This window comes from Athene noctua, chromosome 3 (assembly GCF_965140245.1).
Source record: "Athene noctua chromosome 3, bAthNoc1.hap1.1, whole genome shotgun sequence".
NCBI lineage: Eukaryota > Metazoa > Chordata > Aves > Strigiformes > Strigidae > Athene > Athene noctua.
In genome coordinates, this window is record NC_134039.1 from 34,542,542 (window position 1) to 34,563,216 (window position 20,675).

Sequence of the window (20,675 nt, forward strand, 5' to 3'; positions counted from 1 at the left end):
GTACTTAACAGACGGGTGGTGTATGAAGATAAATAGTTCCTTTGAGATTAATAGAATCATGAAGTCAACTACCCTGTACAATAGAAATATCTGTCCTGAAATTAAGTAGTAAATATTTAAAAAATATGTTTTACTTCTTAATGATAAGGTCATGATTTCACATTCTTTGTTTCCACTTTCAAGGTGTAAATACTGTAAAACATGCTAGCTGGCTTTTGCTTGTCTATTGTATAATCTGATTCCAAAGAAAAGAAATTGTACTTGATTGTGCTTCCTATCCATCTGTCTGACATCCTCTAACAATCTAATTTCAAATAATTTAAACCAAATGTGAAAGAGGGATAGCAGTATCAATTATCTTTCTGTGACTTTCATGAAAACAGGTAGCTAGATAGAGGATAGACATTAATTAGTACCTGCACTGAAAGAAATGGGGAAAATTTATCTTTTATGTATTTGTTCTGGCAGCAATCAGCCAGCAAGTTAGTGTACGCTTACTCACAGGTCAGTCAGCACCCTTGCAGTTCCAGTTTTGTTACACAGAATTAATCCTTGCCTGGTAAGAAATATTCTAGGCCACATGTGGGAGAACATGGGACTGGGGACATGAACATAATTCTGTAGGAAACAGTAGTCCTGTTTCTTTTTAGGGCACTGTATTATGATTTTAGAATAGTTCTTAATATTTAGGTATTTTACTTTCAATTTTTATTTATTATAATATTAATCTAGAATATTTTCAATTATATCTTTGTCTAATTTACAAGTTTTGTGCAAAGTTACCATTGACTAAGAGTAATAAGTTTTGAATGCAAAATTTCTGTTACTTAGATATTAAAAGGCAATTAGATTATTTTCATTAACAACTTCTGTTCCTGGTTCTGAAAATTTCAGTCATAATTAGCCATAGTTGTAGTTTAAAAAATATTTTAAAATATCTATATTTACCTAGCATAACAAACAGTGATGACTATGAAGGAAAATGACTCAAAAAGAACTCTAGTCTCTGTTTTTCCTTTCCAGCATTTTATTCCCAAAGAGGGAGTAAAATGGAATTATCTCTGTATTTTATCAAGTCTATGGACTGTAGTTTCCAACAATATGACTCTTGTAAGCTAGTCGAGAGAAGGGGTTTCTTATTTGCCCCTGGAAAATCTTGGCTTTCACTCATATTTTCATTGCTATTACTGGATGTAGCTGTGTAACACTTACGCAATAGATTATCAGAACCTAATGCAGTTTTTCATAACAAGTAGCTTTTTACTCTGTGGGGGTCTTGATGCTGCCAGTCGGCTGTTTGCAGAAAAGTTAGAACTCAGTGTGATTCTAATAATAATTACTACAAATATTTCTAATACTGGCCCTCAGTATAGACATATAAAGCCTGTTGTCTTACTATTTTGGTAGATTTCTTAACCACAGATATCTGATAAATTAAGGAGAAAACATTAAATAATGTAGAATGCACTAAACATGGTTTTCTGATAGATTGCTGGAGGGAAGTATGTTTTAAACTTGTGAGTTTTGCCCACTATATTCTTCCACCATTCCATTTAATCCTGGGAAAGTGAGCAAGAATTGTTTATAAAACATAGCTACCTTGATGGGACAGATATGCATTCTCAGAACTCATTTCCAACCTACTTACAGTATATGGTACCTATGTAGTGTATTAATTGATCACAGCAGCAAACATGAACTTGATGCTGAGTGTGGGACACTCATTTTGTATGTTTGTAGAAACTTTCATTTCCTGGATTAATTTTACATTCTTGGATAGTTGCTATTTCTAGCCAATGTTCAGGTTTAGAAAACAGGGAAAGGGTAAGTATACACTGTAATTCATCTTAATTAAATGCAAGGTATAGGGGAATGCAGAATCATGTAGATTAACTCCAGAGATTCCCATTCTGGAATGAGATGCCATTATTTTTGAGGGGAGAATTGTGCATGAAGATTACTGTTTAGATGATAAAGGCATGGATTATAACAGATGGTCAATAAAATTTTAAAGAATGTGCATTTCCTTTTTAGGCATAAATTACCCCGGTATTCTAATTATTGACTAATGGTGTGTCTGTTTTTAAAGGTGAAGCTGTGACTGGAGAATTGTCAAAGCTCTTAGATGAAATCAAATTGTGCCAAGAAAAGGAATACTCTTTTGAAGATCTGTCTCATACAATATCAGACCATTATCTGGACAATTTTAGTAAAGTATCAGAGGAAGAACTTATGACCAGTGGAAGCCAAACCAAGCTTAATGTAGTAAGTAAGATGGGATACAAAGACAATATATTCAGTTATATCTACTTTATTTATGGCACATTCAAGAAAGAAATAGTACAAGAGTGAGAATAGTACAAATCTAACATTATAATAGAAAAAAATAACATAGCATGTGCTCCTTACAGATTTAGAATTTAATGTTCCCCTTATTTTACAAAGATATTGCTACCACACCTCAGAATGACTTTTTATGGCACCACCAATATGACCAGAAGTTCAGATTAGTTGTTCTTTTGAGCATGAGGAGTGCAAGAAACATTTTTTTTTTTTTTTAAGCAATCAATCAATTGAAATCAGTATGCTCAGTACTATCCCGGACTAAATGCTTGCAAAATCTGGTTAGAAGTGCCCCCCAAAAGGAGCAGCTAAGCATCTTCAATTATGATTATTATACATTTTATTACTATATAGCTTTCTCAGTAGCCTAATGGTATTAAAGACAGTCACAATAATGAAAATTGTGGTTGTGATACTTCAGTGATTTCCAGCTACAGTTGAAAAAATTACTTCATTGCTACTAATCCTGTAATCTAGGATTATTTTTTTCTTTAAAAATTTTTTCTTTTTTTTTAAATTGAATTCTCTTCCTCAGAAAGTAAAGTGAATGGGATTGCCCAGGGAATAAAGTATAGAGCAGAGGGAAAATGCTAAGTGATAAATTTCAATTAATGTTGTTCATAAATTAAGAAGAATTATATTCTCATATTTGGGGGAAAAAACATGACAAGTTAAGGACTTTTACATTCTAGAGAATTTATTACAATATATGTAGACAGAATGAGATTTACAAAGATGGTTAGCTGCCCTGAAATGCAGTAGATAATACTTTTGTAAAGCCTTTCTAGATGTCTGAATGATTAGACACATAACCCATGTTGAAGTCAGTCTGAACAAGGTACTGATCGCGTTTAAGCATTTTTATACATCTTTCTAGTGTCTCTCTGTATTTAGGTGCTAACTGCTGTTTAAATCTGCTTAGTTGCTTTTTGCAGAAAACATAATCTATGTAGTTCCATCTACTCAGACTGAAATTTTTAGTCCTAAATGAAATACAATGTGAATAGGAGGTATTCAGACACTACATCTGTAATTTATGTGCAGCAAGCAAATACAAACGTAAATTAGACAATATATTTTTTTGAGACTGTATCTATTTGAATATTGAACCAGATGTGAAAACAGATCTTCAAAAATGGGGATTGTTTAAAGCATGTTGTGGCTTTCTCCTAGTAGTGCACCCAGCTGTTCTTTCAAAGAGAAGTAGAATCAGGAGGATGGATACACACTCCCAATGTGAGGTCAGCATGGAGGTTAGAGCACATTTTCCCCTAGACTAAACCTAGCTATACAGGCCCATATAGAGAGGGCTCTTAGATGTGATGTGGGATTTTCCTGTTTGATCTAAAACATCCATTTCATTTTTTAAAGTATTTTAAGGTCACTCATTCTGTTCAGTTGCTACCTGGCTGTCTTGCATCAAAAAAAAAAAAAAAAAAAAGAGGAAGTTGCTTCCAGTTCTGATACACTGCTGTCTTTTAGTTTCGGGGAAGTGCTACCTTCCCTTGGTGTGTAGACTCACTGTATAGTACATGGATGATATGAAAACCCACACACACTGTAAGGAGTCATCGAAGAATAATCAGGCAGAAGCACTAAAATGAAGAGATACATTTAGCTCTGAAAATGGAAACAAAGGTGAATGCTGCCAACCTACTCTGGAGGCAGGACCAGCAAGTATGGTGGTGAAAGAAGCGTGACAGCAGAGTGATGACTGAAGAAACTTAAATGAATATTTATGTGTAAGAACATGGAGATACAAAGACAGAAGTGGAGACATATATAGATATGGAGAGTCAGAAATAGATGCCTTGGATATGTATTAAAGAAGAGAAATATTCTTACAGCTTCTTCTGACTTTGGTTTTCTCCTTCCTGGGAAGCTTCCATAAAAATCTCAGCAGCGTAAGCGGGGTCTTCTCGGTCATCTGCATTCATTCAGCTTACGTTCATTGCTGCTGCACATGCCAAGACTGTATGGAAACAGGGGCAGCACAGGAGTGTGGTAACACCAGAGCACAGGCTCTTTCTGCCTGTAGGACCAAGCGTTTTCTTTCTCTGTTATCAGCTCAAGCACAGGGCTAAGAACTGCACCTGGTGTGCCTCCACAAGCAAGCAGTTACTGCAGGTTCAAATCAGCAGTTTTTCCTCAAACTTTCATTGCTGACCATGCCAGCATCAGCTCTGAAGAGGTGTTGAAGTCAGATCCCTGTTGGTAATGTGTCAGATGATGCCATTTCCTGGACAAATGTTAGTTCCAGAAACAGTGACTGGTGCAGGCTTTTTATCTTCTCCTGTAGTCCAGTCATCTGAACAGGTTCCAAAACCCAAGTCAAGATACTTACTTCAGGACCCTTAGGGAGATTCTGCAAAGAAACTAGATGCTAGGAGGCATCTGTATTTTTTTCATCATGCTATTGTTCAGAGAAATAGGAGACAAAGACTGGGGAATTTCTGTTTGGCTTGTGGGTCAAAAACCTAGTAAGTTGGAGCAAGGAGCACCTCCTGAGGATAACATGGGCATGTGAAAGAGAAAACATCAGGAAGGAAAGTGTATTTCAAAGCATTTTTTTAACAACTGTTTTTTTTTGAAGAGGGCCAAATCACCTGTGGTACTGCTCTGTCTAAATAAGGTTTAGATTGAGTCAGGACTGCAGAAAGGAGTGTCTTGTCTATCTAGGATCCAAAAGCTGGAATTCTCTCCTGAATCAAAGTGCCAGTCTCTTTTATTTGAAAGAGCAGAGTTCGCTGTTTTTGTTTAGTGTAAGGGTAGTGGGGATGCCTGCTTTTTAATACAGTAGCTTGACAGTAAAAGGCTTCATCTGTAGAGTGGTAGAGTGGTGTTCATTTCTCCCTATGGTATAACGGTGGGTTTTAACATCACTCTTATAGTCCCCCAAATAAAGGACTGAGCATCAGCCTATTGATTCCCTCCAGTATTCTTTCTGGATTGAAATCCACTGGAAAAATAGCTGTGCAATCTTGAGAGCAGGACTTGGGACTCTCTGTTGTCTAGCAAATTCTGTTCCTTTTCTGGCCTCAGATGTCTTGCATTGTTGCTCAGTGATACAGCACCTGTAGAATACTACTTTTTCTTTTGAAGAAGTTGTGGGTTGTAACTCTCTTAGATCAAGGACAGAATTGAATCCAATCTTCCATTTGCTGAATTATTGGACATTTAGTCATCCAACCATGTAGCAAGTTGTTCTGGTATGTTTGGAGTAAGGGACTTCTTGCCTTTTATCAGATTTTTCGCTGAAAACACTATCTGCTTTATTACTTAATATGTTTCTGTGTGTGGTGTGTGATGTGTGCTTACAGTATATTAAAGTCAAGCAGGAAGCAGAGTTTGCACAACTCTGAGGTTAGGAGAAACAGAAAAACAGCTCTCTGGATTAAAATTTTGGGTTTAATCACCCTAATTCCAAATTATTAGTCCGTTCTGTGTTGACTCTTAAGTTTCTTCAGAACATGGAAGAGATGAATAGAAAAATGGAAGGGCAGGATGTTGAGGACTGGAAGGCTTGATCATCTGGGAGGAGGAGGGTACAATGGAGCAGTAAGGAAGGAGAATAAGAATAGACACCATAGTGTAGCTGTGAATAGGAACAGATCTGGAGATGAGTAAAAATGTTCCCATAGGAGACTTCTATTCCGAAATCTGAAAGAGAAACTGGGAAAAATTTTGGTTTCTGAAAAAACAGATTGTGTTAGCTTCTTGAATGAGGAGAGCAATTAATGAAGAGGGTGAATACTGTCAATGCTTGTCTGCTCAATAGCACAAGTCAGATGAGAATAAATTAACGTGATAATTTATTTCAAGAGTACATTATAAAGAATAAACTAAAGACAGTCAAGTTAAAGCTACACTGGAAACTTCATAAATTCAGTGCTCAATTTTGCAAATCTGGTTGTGTTACAATGTTCTTCTGATGGGCTGTCATCTAAAATATTAACTCTGTGTTTTCTAGTCTATCTTCACCAGTCATTAAAACATATATATTATGAGATTACAGACAATAATGTTCATTGTTTCCTCAAAATTAAAGGCCAGATTTAACATAATTTTGCAACTGGAAATGTGGGTTATTATGCTACTCAGAGAGAGCTCCAAAAAGGCATTTATATAGGCATGATTTTAGTTGGAATTGCCCATTTTTTTCAAAGGCTTGTACACTGGGTGGAGTAGATGATAGCTTCATAGATTTTTAGTCCCAGTCCCTGTCTGCCTCTTCTTTTTCCTGTTTTGGACATTGTGACTTGAACACCCTTTAGTTCCCCTGTGTATGCAAAGACATGGGAAGCCCTGATATCTGCTGTATAGGGAAGCTGGGAATGCCTTATACTTGTGTATTATTCAGTGCTGACATATTACAGGTTTTCTACATTTGCAAAATACAAAACTTTCACTCCAAATAACTAGGATTTGATTGTTCAACAAGTCAGAAAAGGAGCTGTGCTTCAAAGCATGTTCCTAGAAAACATGAGGTGGCAAAACACATAGGAAAATCCTTGGTTGTACCACAGTTAAGTGTTTCCATTTTTAAAAGGTTAAGCTGTCTTAAGCATGATTGCTAGCAAAATCAGCTTTTGACAATAACTTATAGTAGTTTCCATTTAAAAAAAAAAGAAGTATGATTTAAAAAAAGTATTTATTTTCCAATAGATGGCAGTCTGGCTCAGTAATTTCAAGAACAAAACCAGCCATCTTATGTAAGAGTTTTTCAATTTTTTTTCATTGCTACGTTAAAATCATGCATTTTTAACACGGTTGATATAACACGGTTGATAGTAGAAACTACTTAAAAACAAACACCTGTGATTCTTATAAGAGGAAAATTTATTGAACATCATGGCATACATTTAAACTACAAACTAAATTATCAAGGCAAAATTTAGAGGTGCATTATGACAGAGATAACACATCAAGTGTGTATTCTAACAATCTGTTTGAATTCAAGAACAAGTAAGAAAATTTAAATAGGTATAACTTGCAAAGCAGGGATACAGAAAAATTGTCAGGAAAATGAACAGAAGAATGTCAAAGTACCTATTATGAAGAATCTTCCTGATCTCCTGCAAGCAAATTGCTTTAATTTAGATTCCTCTGTCCTTGGAGTACTAACTAACATCATTACCAGTTTCCTGTCAGGTTTGAGGTACCTGTGTATGTTCTCATGTGAGAACAAATTATTCTAAATGTAATATTAAAACCAGAAATAGGCTCTTTTTATGGCAATGTACTGGCTCATTGTGTTTCTTAATTTAAAAAAAATCAGAAAAGTATGGACTTTTTGCTCATTTAAGAAAAAATTCCTGTGGATGCCAAAGAATGATATGTTACTGTTTATTTGCTTTGGACAGCCTATGATGGCAAAACAAAAAATAGGTTATTAAGAACTTCCATATGTGTGTGTATGAGTATATATATATTTGCAAGATGTACATATTGGACACAATACATCTCAATCTCTTCCTTTCATAAAGTTGATATTTTAATATTTTTTTTTCTTAAAATTGATTCTTAAAAGAGGCTTTTCTTATTCTGTGTTCAAAAGTTTATTTTTTGTTAGGTCCTTACTTAAGAATGAATTTGGAAATTGTTTTCTTTTCACTTAGTAACAATAACTATTCTCCATATTTTTTGAGAAGTCATGAGAATTTTTGGACTAAACCTAATTTTAAAGTAATAAAAATCTGCCATACACACTTAATAAAACTGAAACTCTAAATTTGAAGTCTTTTCTTCAGATCAGTCCCTTCAATCTTGTATGATAGGTGGTTGCTTGCAATGTTTTCTTTTATATTTATGTTATTGTGCTCAGAAACATAATACATAAACTACATTGATTTGCAAGTGCAAATGCAGTATCTTAATGTCTTTGGATGTGTGATGTGAGTTTAGGTTAAAGACATAGTTCCAGAAAGTGCTTTTGTGCTCTTAACAGTAGAGAGTATGTCCAAGGATTTTACTTAATTACCTGGAATAAATACTGAGAAATTTAAATTATAAGGTGCCCCTATTTTTTTTGCTTACAGAATAAACCCAACGATAGTAAAAACATGTAGGATTGTAGTGACTGTACTACAGAGGGATTTCACAGAAATGGCAGCAGTGTATCTGATTAAATTTAATGTGGTTTATATAATAGATAATAAAGGCTGGCAGCAGTAACTTAAACATGAAGAAAGGTTCTGTGTAGTCTCAGAAAAAGATTGGGATTTCATCATAGGTGTATAAATGTCAATTCTTGCTTACTTCTGTCATCCTGAAAGGGAAGTTGATACTTATGTACGTTAAGAAAGAGTGAAAAATATATATACACTTAAAAACTATATTAACATTGTTGAAAACAGTGATGGTACATATTGAAAGAGAAGATTCATTTTTTACTCTCCTGCCAGAATATCAAGAAGATAGGGGTATGTAAAGGCAATAAAACTATGATCGTGATTGGTTTATATCTAAGTGGAGATTTGAAAGCATAGAATTTTGTGGTTTTGAAAGAAGATGGTTAAGAATTAATATGAGGTGAATAAAATTTATTCATGGTCCTTTAGAAGTTATTCTGATTTTTTTTTTCTCTAAGGAAAAGAACAATTATTTTTAATAAAAAGTGCACATATAAAAAGATTTTTTATTTATTTTACAAAGTAATAATCACTGGAATTTGTTGAGGAATATCGAGGTAAACAATTTAGTAATGTTATTTAATAATACTGTTGGTTTAGGGTTTTTTGTTTGTTTTAACATAACGTTTCTATAAATCATGGCTGGGCTGAAATATTGTAATGGCTAAGATTGAGCAAATATGCTGGAGTAAAATGATTACTATCTTGGATCAAACATGGCAGCTTTTAACAATATCACACACTTGCATATTGACATTATTGAGACAGTGAGGCAAAATTCCACACGACAATGATGAGTAAGCCAGTAGTATATACAATGGAGGAATGATGAGGGTAGATTAAAAACACATTCAAAAACAATTTTGGTTACTTATTCATTAGGGAATGGTAAGACAATCAGGCCTGATTGTTTGGGACTCCATGGAGAGAAGCAGATAAATTTTAAATTATTTAATATAGTAACATTTATTGAATTTGATAATACAGCTTTGCTGTATTTTGCAGGTATTTACGATAAAAAAGGAAGAGAATTGTACCGAGAATCTGTATTTGGAATATTGTTGCTTTACTTAATTTCCTGTTTATAATAGTGATAAGTAATTTACATATTGCCAAATTTGACATTACAAGAATTTTGTATTAAGTTGCTCTTTAACTCTTACACCTAGTTCAGTTATAAATCTTACTTTGCAAACATATACGGACTCTTATTTCTGTTGAAAGTAAAAAATATGAAGGCCATATTTCCCAGGATATGTAAACCTTGCTTCTTGAGATTCCCTTGTTGTAAAGGTCTACCCACTCTCTGAAGATAAGATTATATAACTTTAAAAATTGTTTTTAGAAGCTACCGCCCAACTAAAAACCATCTGTTAGTCACAGTTTCTAATGAGCACGCTGGTATTTCCCACTGAGAAGAACTGTTGTTGCTGTTATTTTTTTCATTAGATGTTTATAATGCGACATCCAGTACCAAGCATCCACTTGGTCAATATAGAATGATATGCTTGCTATAAGCTACTTTGCAAAATTATTTCTAAATTCTATTTCAACATGAGCTGGTTATTATAAAGAAGCATAGGGAAATGTACCAACTTCATACAAATTTTTGTCCCTTCTATTAGATAGTTCACCTAGCCAAGGGAAGTTCAGACACTTTTAATGTATCCTTTCCTAATCTATGTTCTACAGCTATTAAAATTGGTTATTTTTTGTATCTATAGGTTATGCTATGCTTCAGTACAGTGTTGTAAAGATTTCTGTGTTAGAGGGGTCCTAACAACAGCTGAGTGGAACTCTACACAGAAAAGGTTGCTCGGTGGCATGCTTCACAGCCAAATAAATTAGCCTGTAGCTCCCTGCTGCTGTGATTTCTGGTAGAAATATCACTAGACAATCCTCCAGCACGCTGCACAGTCCTACCCTGTGAGAGCACTTTATTTAAAATATAAATATAAATATTAATTATTTAAATTAAATTTATTTAATAAATAAAATTTAAATAAATTATTTTAAAATATAAAATCCCAAAACATGGTTAACACTTAGTATGATTTAAACAACATGGAGTAAAGTATAACTAGGGGAAGGTGCTGGCCAAGCCACCAGTTCATCTAACCTGCATTAAAAAGTACCTACTCCTTTTCCATTAGAAAGATTTTCTGGAATATTTAACCACTCTATCCAATTACATATGTGTGTGGCAAACTCCTTGACTATCAGATACTTGCAGGAAAATAGCTTACAGACAAATGAAACTTTCCGAATGCTGTTATGTGTTTAGCTTGCACTGGTGAATTCTAAATGTATCTAATCCTTTTGCTCCAATCTGTCACATTCTTTACCACAATGACCCTGTATCACTGTGTTTTGCAGAATATGTGCTGTATGTACAGACATTTTCTTTTATTTGCTGAGTATATGCTTCCATTTATTATTACATAGTAAAATCTGATAGAGTAGAAAAGAACAAATAGTTTGTGCATACCCTCTGTAACTTGCAATACTCCAGGCTTGTTCTTTCTTAAAGCTTTCTTTTTCCTGACTAAGTGATCCTAGCATTTTCATTTTCTATGTAAATCTTGCCATGCTACCCACTACTTCATTTGCCCTGCTGTGGACTAAATCTCTTACATAAGGATCTCAGATATGGGTGTAGCATTTTTTCCAAATAATTGTATTATAAGCTTTTCAGATCAAAGACCTTGTTTGTCTTTATGGATATAAAGCTGTATATAAATTTAGGGTGCTCTGGAAATGATTAGTAATATTTTATCTACTCAGCAATCCTGTTGAACAGCTATGTTTTATTAAATTAACCACAGTATGTTTTTGTATATTTTCACCAGGACCATTTTAGTTCAGAGACTGTCTAAACTGATACGGTACAGAGGACATAATAATTTGTAGACTAACCTCTTTTTCATTATACTTAGATGAATTACAAAGAAATCTACTAATTTCAACAGGATTATCCAGGATCTGAGGACTCTATAAGAATTGTTCTTGAGATCATCTTCCTGATATGAAGTGTATTTGCTTTAATTAAATATCTTTTTGTGTGTTTTATTCAGTTGCTTTAGAGAACCTTCCCTGGTGCAACTTGAGGCCATTCCCTCTTGTTCTATCGCTTGTTACTTGGTTAAAGAGACTCATCCCCAGCTCTCTGCACCCTCCTTTCAGGTAGCTGTAGAGGGCGATGAGGTCTCCCCTCAGCCTCCTCTTTTCGAGACTAAACACCCCCAGTTCCCTCAGCTGCTCCTTGTACGACCTGTGCTCCAGACCCTGTACCAGCTTCGTTGCCCTTCTCTGGACACGCTCGAGTCATTCAATGTCCTTTTTGGAGTGAGGAGCCCAAAACTGAACACAGGAATCGAGGTGCAGCCTCACCAGTGCCGAGTACAGGGGTCAGATCCCTTCCCTGTCCCTGCTGGCCACGCTATTGCTGACACAAGCCAGGATGCCATTGGCCTTCTTGGCCCCCTGGCCACACTGCTGGCTCCTGTTCAGCCGGCTGTCAATCAACCCCCCCAGGTCCCTCTCTGACTGGCAGCTCTCCAGCCACTCCTCCCCAAGCCTGTAGCGCTGCTGGGGGTTGTTGTGGCCCAAGGGCAGCCCCCGGCATTTGGCCTTATTGAAACTCCTCCAGTTGGCCTCAGCCCATGGCTCCAGCCTGTCCAGGTCTCTCTGCAGAGCCTCCCTACCCTCAAGCAGATCAACACTCCCACCCAACCTGGTGTAATCTGCAAACTGACTGAGGGTGCACTCGATCCCCTCGTCTAGATCATCAATAAAGATGTTAAACAGGAGTGGCCCCAAAACCGAGCCCTGGTCTTCCTTAGTTCTCTTAAAATTCATTTCCTTCCTGTTTGATCAGAGTATCACCAGTAGGGGTGCTGCAGTTCCAAAGGTGGAATTCAGCTGCCTTAATATTAAGTCTCTCATGTAGCTGTGGAGATGCAAGGTGCTTACTGCATGGGGATGACATGGGCTCAGTCATGCCTTCAGAACAGTGATTAAGGTTCAACTTACAGCTGCCCTGCAGTATCCAAAATGATAGTCGCTGCATATGCTTGGCTGCTGAATGCCACCATAAGCCCTCAAGTCAGTTGCATAAACATAGGCATGTAGTGCTGTTCTGGTCAGCAGCTGAGACGTCTATGTGGGGCTGGCAGATGTGGCAAGGGTCTTGGCAAGTAACTGTGTTCTAGAGTGGCAGTTAGAGACTAGGCAGGGTGCCCAAAGATAGACACTGGACCTCAATGTGGAGGCAACTTAATCTAGATCCAAATGTTCCTCCAGTAGATTGGCAGTGTTAAATTAAGGATTGAGAAATGTTTGTGAACTTCAGTAATCTATTTGGTTTATCGTGTTTGAGCAATAGAGTATGTAAAACTGTATGAGATCTGTAAGGAATATGGAGGACTATGAAGACATTTTTTTTTCTCTCTTGAAAAACTAGTTTTGATAGTTTGTATAAAGCCTAATCTTGAATAAGTGGGAGATATATTTTTCACAGTCATATGTAGATATTTACCCTATCAGAAAGAAAACTGACTTAATAAGGAAAGAAGAAGAAATAATGCTTTAAAAATGTATTCTTTTATATCCTGCAATACTAAACAAGGAATACATTGTTCTAGAACTTTTTAGATTTTGATGTTTCTGCATGTTATAGAGGTGGGTATTTCTGTAATATTTCTAGAACTTGATCACTGTTGTCAGCAGGTTCCAATGCAGGTTTGATTGTGGTTTTTAATACATAGTGACCTTAGAATAAATGAGTGTTCTACCTGAAAAGCAGGATACAAACAGTAGAGGGGAAAAAAATAAATCTTAAATACCTAAAGTCAACACTAATTTCATTTCTACTTTTTTAGTATAAGAATAAAGTCATTAAGCTTGGGACTGAAGTAAAGCCTGATGGTCACCATCTGATAGAAAATGCATGTGAAGAGTGAGAACCATATGGGTATGTCTCAGTTGTTTTCTGCAGTGAGAGGAACAGCATAGTTTTATTCCTCAGGTGTACATAGAAGATGGAGCCTACTGATCTATCAGAACTATGTGAAATCCTACAGGATCCATTAGAGGATGGAGGGGTGGAGATAAGTGTAAATGAGTTGTTTCACTATATTGTATTCTATGATTCTTTTGAAGCTGAAACAGTAGGTACTCTCTTAGCAGCAGCAGTCCCAGTTTCCCTTCTTTGCTGATTCTTAATAAGAGGTATACAAGTCATTGTAATGGTAAATATTCTGCCATATTTCACAGGGCAAAATGACTATCCATGTTAAGCTAATACAAAAGAATGCTTTCTTTAAAAATTGTTTACTAGCTGAAATTAGAACATTTTACATTGTGTTTGGACTACTTGCTTAATTTAATTTTTATTCTATCCTAATGACAACAAGCATGTTTATTTTAGAATTGACATATAAAAAAGATTAAGTATTTTTGTACTTAAGCCTTGAAGTAGTTGACCACCTATGTCATAGAGTTTCATTGTGTTCTGTTGGCAGATGTTTTTCAGTCCCTGTGAATAAGCTCAGGAAGTAGAAATGAATAGCAGAAGAATATATTGGACCAGATTTTTAGACCTCTATAAAATCAGGATCAGGAGTAATTTAGACTATAAGGAGCAATTGACTAGTATTTACTATGCATTAGAAATGTTTGCCCATGGAATTAATACAGACAAACAGCATGCTATAAATGCTGCCCTTAGCTTTTCTGTAACTTCACTGTATTACTGAAACCCTTGGCTGACTCCAGTGGTAGAAGTTTTAAAATTGAGATTAGAAACAGAAACCAGGGTTACTTCACCATGCACACATCTGTTTTTACACCAGTCTCTTTATTTTTCCAGAGGGATGTAAAAGTTGAATAATTTACACCAGTTTTGATCATCTATTTTCTTTTCTCTTGGCATCTGTCCTTCTTAAACTTATTGTGAGTTTCAGTTTAGTGCCAAGAAGGAAAATCTCAGAAGAGGCTCTTCAATTTTATCTGCTTCAGTAGTTATTTGAGATTGAGCAGTTTCTATTAATACTACTGCTATTATTTCTGTTGATATTGGTGCTTTGCCCAGTATCTCTGGAATATGAACAGTTCACAGCCTGCAAAGCAGCAGTCTCAGCACTGTCTGCCTGTCAATCATAGGCAAAAATAGTATTAAAATGTCAAAATGTTTTATTCCTATGATGGTCTTTATTTTAATTATTAATAGCTGATTCCTTATAGGTATTGGAATATTTACTCCCTTGACCATGTCTCTGTCCAAAATTGTGTTTCCTTTAAGGAATCTCAGTAATTTTAACAGATCACTTATTTAGCCATAGATACTTCATAAGAAATACACCATTACACAGGAGCTACAGATGAAGAAATGTTACTGACTTGTCTTGTTTACCTGTATTTTATGGGACGTTTAAGACACTATATGATGACTGGCTGAAGAAAGAGTTTAAGTATTAAATCTTCAGCTACCTAGGTGTGTGTCTGGAAAACAACATAAAGGTGTGCTTGCATTGTGGTGGATCTGTACATACTATGTTGAATCTACCACAGGCAAAAAGAACAGCACAGATGACCTAGCACAGAAGGAGCAACCATTCATTATCCTAAATCTCTTGGTAGTACTGGTTGTTCAGATGACTGCAGTGAAATCATTGTTTTAATTATATGACAGGAAAAAGAAGCATCTTGCAGTACCAGCCCTAGCAAAACCTTTGCCTTCCTTGTGAAGGTGATTTTGGATTCTGCTTCCACCTGCCATGTAAATCAGGCTGGATTGAGAGCTGTTGTTCAGTTGATTGTATTCTGCATCTCTTACAGGGTGGTGTGTGTGTGATTCTTTTTTCTGAGCGTCTGAGTTCTTGCATGTTTTACTGAGATCAAATGTAAATTACTATTTGATCTTTCCAAGTTAGGTGTTCAGCTTCTATAGCCTGTCAAGATGTTTCAATTGATTGTCAGCTATTCTACTGCATTGTTTTTATACTATATTGTATTACCGTATGGCAAACTAGTAGTGATTTGTAACTGATGGATCTGTAGATAATCTAGTACAAATGTTCTTCAAGGCCTTTTTGATTTATCCACTCTTAAACAGCATTCTTCTTCAGATTACTAGCTCAGTGCTGTATATAGTTTCTCTTTAGATTGGTTTTGTCTATTCAGGTATGATTTTCTCTTATGTCCTTCATTAAGCCAACATCAACTTAATGGAATAATAACTGCATTTTCAGTAACACACTTTTACTGAGAATATCTATGTTAAATAAAAGACTCTGCACTGGAGGAGTAATAAAGTGGTGACTTCTGCCTACTCACTCACCACCTGATTTTTCCCCTGCTTTAATTTCTGTTCCTTCTGCTCTATTTCATGACAAATAATGTATTTTCTATAAGTTTCATCATTCTGCCACCCACTTATCCACCCTCTTTTTCACAACTTTAAAAAAAGAAAAATACATGTTTTACAGCTGATTTGCTTTGCAATTACATTGCACTGAGTTTTTCCAATGTTATATGATAACATTCAGATTGTATAGGGTTGTTAAATACAGAGATGCCTCTGTAGTTATTCTCCAAGCAGTATTTTCTTTCTGTGACATTTAAAGCCAAAAATGCCGGTCCTTACTTTGAATTATAATTTTTCCTTTATGCAAAGGTAAATAGGCTTAAGCTTTTAATTGTATTTAATATTTCTAAAAATATTATCACTTGATTTTGATTTTCTGCAGGGTCCTATGCCCTTCATTATCAGTCTCTTCTTTTTCAACTGGTACATGAGTTTTTCACAGTGAGTCACATTTTAGAATGAGTCATGTGCATATTGATTCAGGAAGACACATAAGCCTGTCATTAACATGAGAAATTCCATTAACTTAATTGGAACTATTCATGTGCTTAAACTTCAAGACTAAAAAAAAAGGTTAATAAATTCCTGCATTTTTGCACAGCCTATATTTGTGTATACCCTTCCTACATACCAGTTTAGGTCAAATCTACTATGCCTATGGGATAGAAAGGCATCCCTAGACATACATTTCTGTAGCATAGTGTTGTAGTCTGTATGGCTTGCTGGGTTGAGTTCTGTCACAGGGCTTCATGCTTCAGTGTGTTAAGTTCTTTTTCCTTGGTCAAGCAAAACACTTAACGTGCTTCGATACTAAGCATTTGAAATTGATACTAAATGTGTACATAGTCTGATTTATGAGTATCAGGTGCTTCCTCAAAATTAGACAAGTGCTTAAAACACAGCTTTGCTTTATTTTACCTAATGATAAGAGGGGAAAATTAATTTGGAAAGCAATTCAATCCTGTCCCAAACACAGATATTATGATGGAGTAAATAAATTCTGGAAATGCCTATTTCTATGTGTTAAAGACAACCTGTTAAATACTTCGATTTCAAACAGTTCAAACTATTTTAAAAGAACAATGCTCTAAGTGTCTTTTTGAATCAGGACAGTGCATGTTGAAGCTTCAAGTGGCTAATATTTCATCCCATTAATTTCACACTGAAAAACAAACACAAAATACTTAAAAATGAAAATTCTATAGGCTCCATTTACTACATAATTTTTAATAAATATGTTCTTATTATGATTAAATTATAATTACTAAAAACACTTAGGTTCCATTCTCTGCAATTTTTTGATTTATTGAATTCTGGAATTTTCTGTTATTTGAAAGTTTTCACCCACATGGCAAAATCAAACAGAAGTTAGAGTGAAGATTCTTAGAAAAGTGTGAAGATTCTTACTGAAATACATTGAGGTGTCTTTTGCTTTGCACTTAAGAAATGCACACAAAATATCAGATCATTAATATATAGATGAAATACTGTTCATATGAAGATTACCACACTCAGATCAAAAGCTTTTATGCTTCATGAAAAATCAATTACCCAAGATCAACCTTTTTATTAATAAATGACAGTCCATTGATGGGCCATTTTTTCTTTTATGGTCATATGGTCATAAGCTATCTTAGGTCTTGAAAAAGACCAAATTCCTTTATCGATGGAAGAAAAGCTATCTATTTTAGTTTATGCCTGGTATTTTCTAATTAATTAATAGCTTTTCAGGTTTTTACATCCTAAACTTTTGTCATATCATATGTATGTATGCATCCTTTTATGAGTAATGCAATGATTCAGAATTGTCTTAATAGTCATTATTTATGTTATATGCAAGGATGAATTAAAAAATTGATATCTATGGCCCTGCTTTGAATACAGGTTCAGATGTACTAATTCATTTTATAATCTAATTTTTACTTAAAATTTTGACCTTATTCAGTGTGTATTGTACCATCTAGTTCCGGGGTGTATTTACTGCATACTGTCACACCCTGTTCTGAAGACAGAATGATTAATTTCTGGGATGCTCATCATGATAGGTGTCAATAGCACTTCCCCACTGAGGGACAGTAACTACACATTCATGTACTTTCCTCACACCTGTGAATTAGTCATGTTTGCCTAAAGTTAATACATTTTACTTTTGTTACATATAGTCAATTACCATGACTGTTGACTTCAAGTTACAGGAATTTTTTACCAGGTTCGGACATTACTGTTCTTGAGTTTAAAGTGTGTCACTGCTTCAGACAAGTTGGTTTTTTATGTAGCACCAGTCAGAAAGTACTATCACATGCAGGTTGACTGATGTGCAGTGGTGTAGTAGTCAAGATTATCCCTGTTTGAGACTGCTAGAACTTGGATTTTCAGAGCACTTGATCTCACATACCACTGAAAATGGTTTCAGAATATCTCATGCTGATTCCTGATGTAGCCCGGCACTTCTGTGAATTTGCCTTCACAATTTCAATATATTCTGTAAAGAAGGAGCACAAACTTAGTGACCATCTTGGAGGAGTTTAAATGATGCCCAGCATCCCACAGGGATTATGGCAGAGGCAGGTACAGAGTACACTTCTCGAACATTCAGCTGTTTTAGGAACAAGACCACCCTTTTTCTGCTGGTGTTTCCTTGGCTGAATACAGGAAGTGCAATCAAATTCTAACCAGACTCATAGTGAATGAAATGATGAAAGAAATGTAAACTAGGAACATATTTGTGAAGGCATGGCTACAGGCTTGTACTGTAAGGTTAAGGACAAGATAATGAGGATGGGAAATGGAAAAATGCCGAGCAGGTAGAAGATCACCTTGGGGGATATGAGAAAGGTGTGAGTAGGCCACCAAAATATTTCACTGTGATTTGTCTGTAAGATATAGAATGTGTCCTGTAAATGAGGCTCATCCTTGTCAGGATCCTTACAGAATCCCAGAAGGGTACTTTTAGTTAATATAGGGATTCTGATGTGGTAAAATAGCAACTGATGGTGTTATATTTCATGCCCAAATGCTGCTTTTTTCTCTTCTGCATTCTTCCCGCATTTTCCACTGGGAGCAGGCTGGGCAGCAGCAGGGGGAGCACTGAGAGCACAGGAACACTATCCCAGCTCCCCAGTCCCTGTCTCTGCTGCCACAGCTGCTGGGAACAGCAACACAGAGAACAACCTGCTGATCCTAATTTATAGAGGATATTCAGAAACAGTTTCCCTCTCTATTTGTCCTTAGTATAATATAAAATTAAAACATTAGACAATAGAACTGTATTTTTTTTTTACTTATATTTTACAACATAATTACATATCCTTTGGGCCAGGCAAAGGAGAGGTAGAGGCACACTTCTGTAATCCAGCACTTAGGATCATGTGAAATACTTGCATCGTCCTATGTCAGACAAATTATTTCTTCAGAAGAAACCTCCTACTGACTTGATTGTTCCATACTGAGTGGTAGCATTTAGCTTATCAGACGCCTGGTTGCTTTCTACCCTCCATAATCAGGAGATTGACTTCTGGATTTTGTTTTTGCTGCTCCATTTCAAAAAGCTTATTTTCTTAATATGTGATATGCTACAAGATAAATGAAAAGTTAATGTTAGTGTCCAGAACTATGATGCAATAGCAAATGGTAAAGTCCCTATTATTTTATATCTTTAACAGTTTTGCTGGTGCTATCTTGTTCTAGTGGATCCTGTCTGAAAGGGTATTTATTTGCAATACTTCTGCAAACAGATAATAATTATGAAAAAAGAGAGATAGAAGAAGTAAAGAAAGACTTTGATGTTTGGTTTTAGATTTCACTTGACTTCTACAGGAAAGTCTCCGTATCCTGAAATGAGGGAATTAAATCATATTTTGCCTAGCAATGACTGCTTTCAAATATCAAGGCAGAAAGCAGACCAGCTTTCATTAAGAACTGAGAAAAAGAGGAAATAAACAGAAATAAGAGGTTTTATAGGACTTACTGTATTCATAGAGAAAACTTGTCTAGATAATGAGGTCATATGGTAGTCAGGAAATCACTGACGTCTGTAAAAAGGAAGGCCAAAACTTTATGTATGCTTATACCTGGCGTAAAGCTTCTGAAGCTGTAGTTTATACAACTGTAATTGTGCTTGGTTGTTTTAAGTAATAGTTAAGATTAAAGGTGCTATCTTTATCTTTTCCTGTTGACTTTTAAGAATGGGACAGACTTTCTCTGTGCTTTTTTTGTCTGTACTCATCATTCTGTGTGTTACTAAATACTGGCTTGTTCTCTTAGATCAGGAGAGAGATGTCAGGTTACTGTGGTAGCCAACATGATGTACATACATATTCTGGGAGAACAAACAGCCTGTCTATAGAATAAAGTACCCTTCCTTCAGTCTAAAGTATCCTACTGGGCAAATTTGGCCTTTTATGTAGATGGAGACATGAAGAGGAAGACTTTCATACCTAAATTTTCAAAGACATAATCTAAAAGCTCATTAGGTATGAAAATCAGAGGTGATGTGTCAGGTCCAGCAGAGTCTGAGGAAAGCTTGCCATTGATTGTAATGGTCCAGTATCCTTATGCTAGATTTTACTACTCCCATGCTGCTACATTATTATTATACTCTCTTTTTTAGACATAGAGAAATTATATTGTTAGTCTCTTACCGCTATAAGAAATTCTTAATACTTAATTCAGTGTTCTAGTAAAAAACAGAACTTTAATTAAATCTTTTATTCTTCATCAGTGTCTTGTGGTTCCTCTACCAATTTTTCCTTCTTACATATCTCATCTAATATCTTTTAAGGTTTTCTGTCTGTTTTGTTTGATGCTTATACTAATGTCTTCTAGTTTAGGCAGAG

General features: G+C 35.5%; 1 protein-coding gene across 1 annotated transcript in view; it reads left to right on the top strand.

Moving 5' to 3' along the window:
• Window positions 1-20,675, top strand: part of ANKS1B (ankyrin repeat and sterile alpha motif domain containing 1B) — a 467,048-nt gene that overhangs the window by 93,503 nt on the left and 352,870 nt on the right. The window contains exon 8 of the mRNA XM_074902674.1: window positions 2,090-2,265. Within this exon, the coding sequence (XP_074758775.1) occupies window positions 2,090-2,265 (176 nt within the window). The remainder of the gene's footprint in view (window positions 1-2,089; window positions 2,266-20,675) is intronic.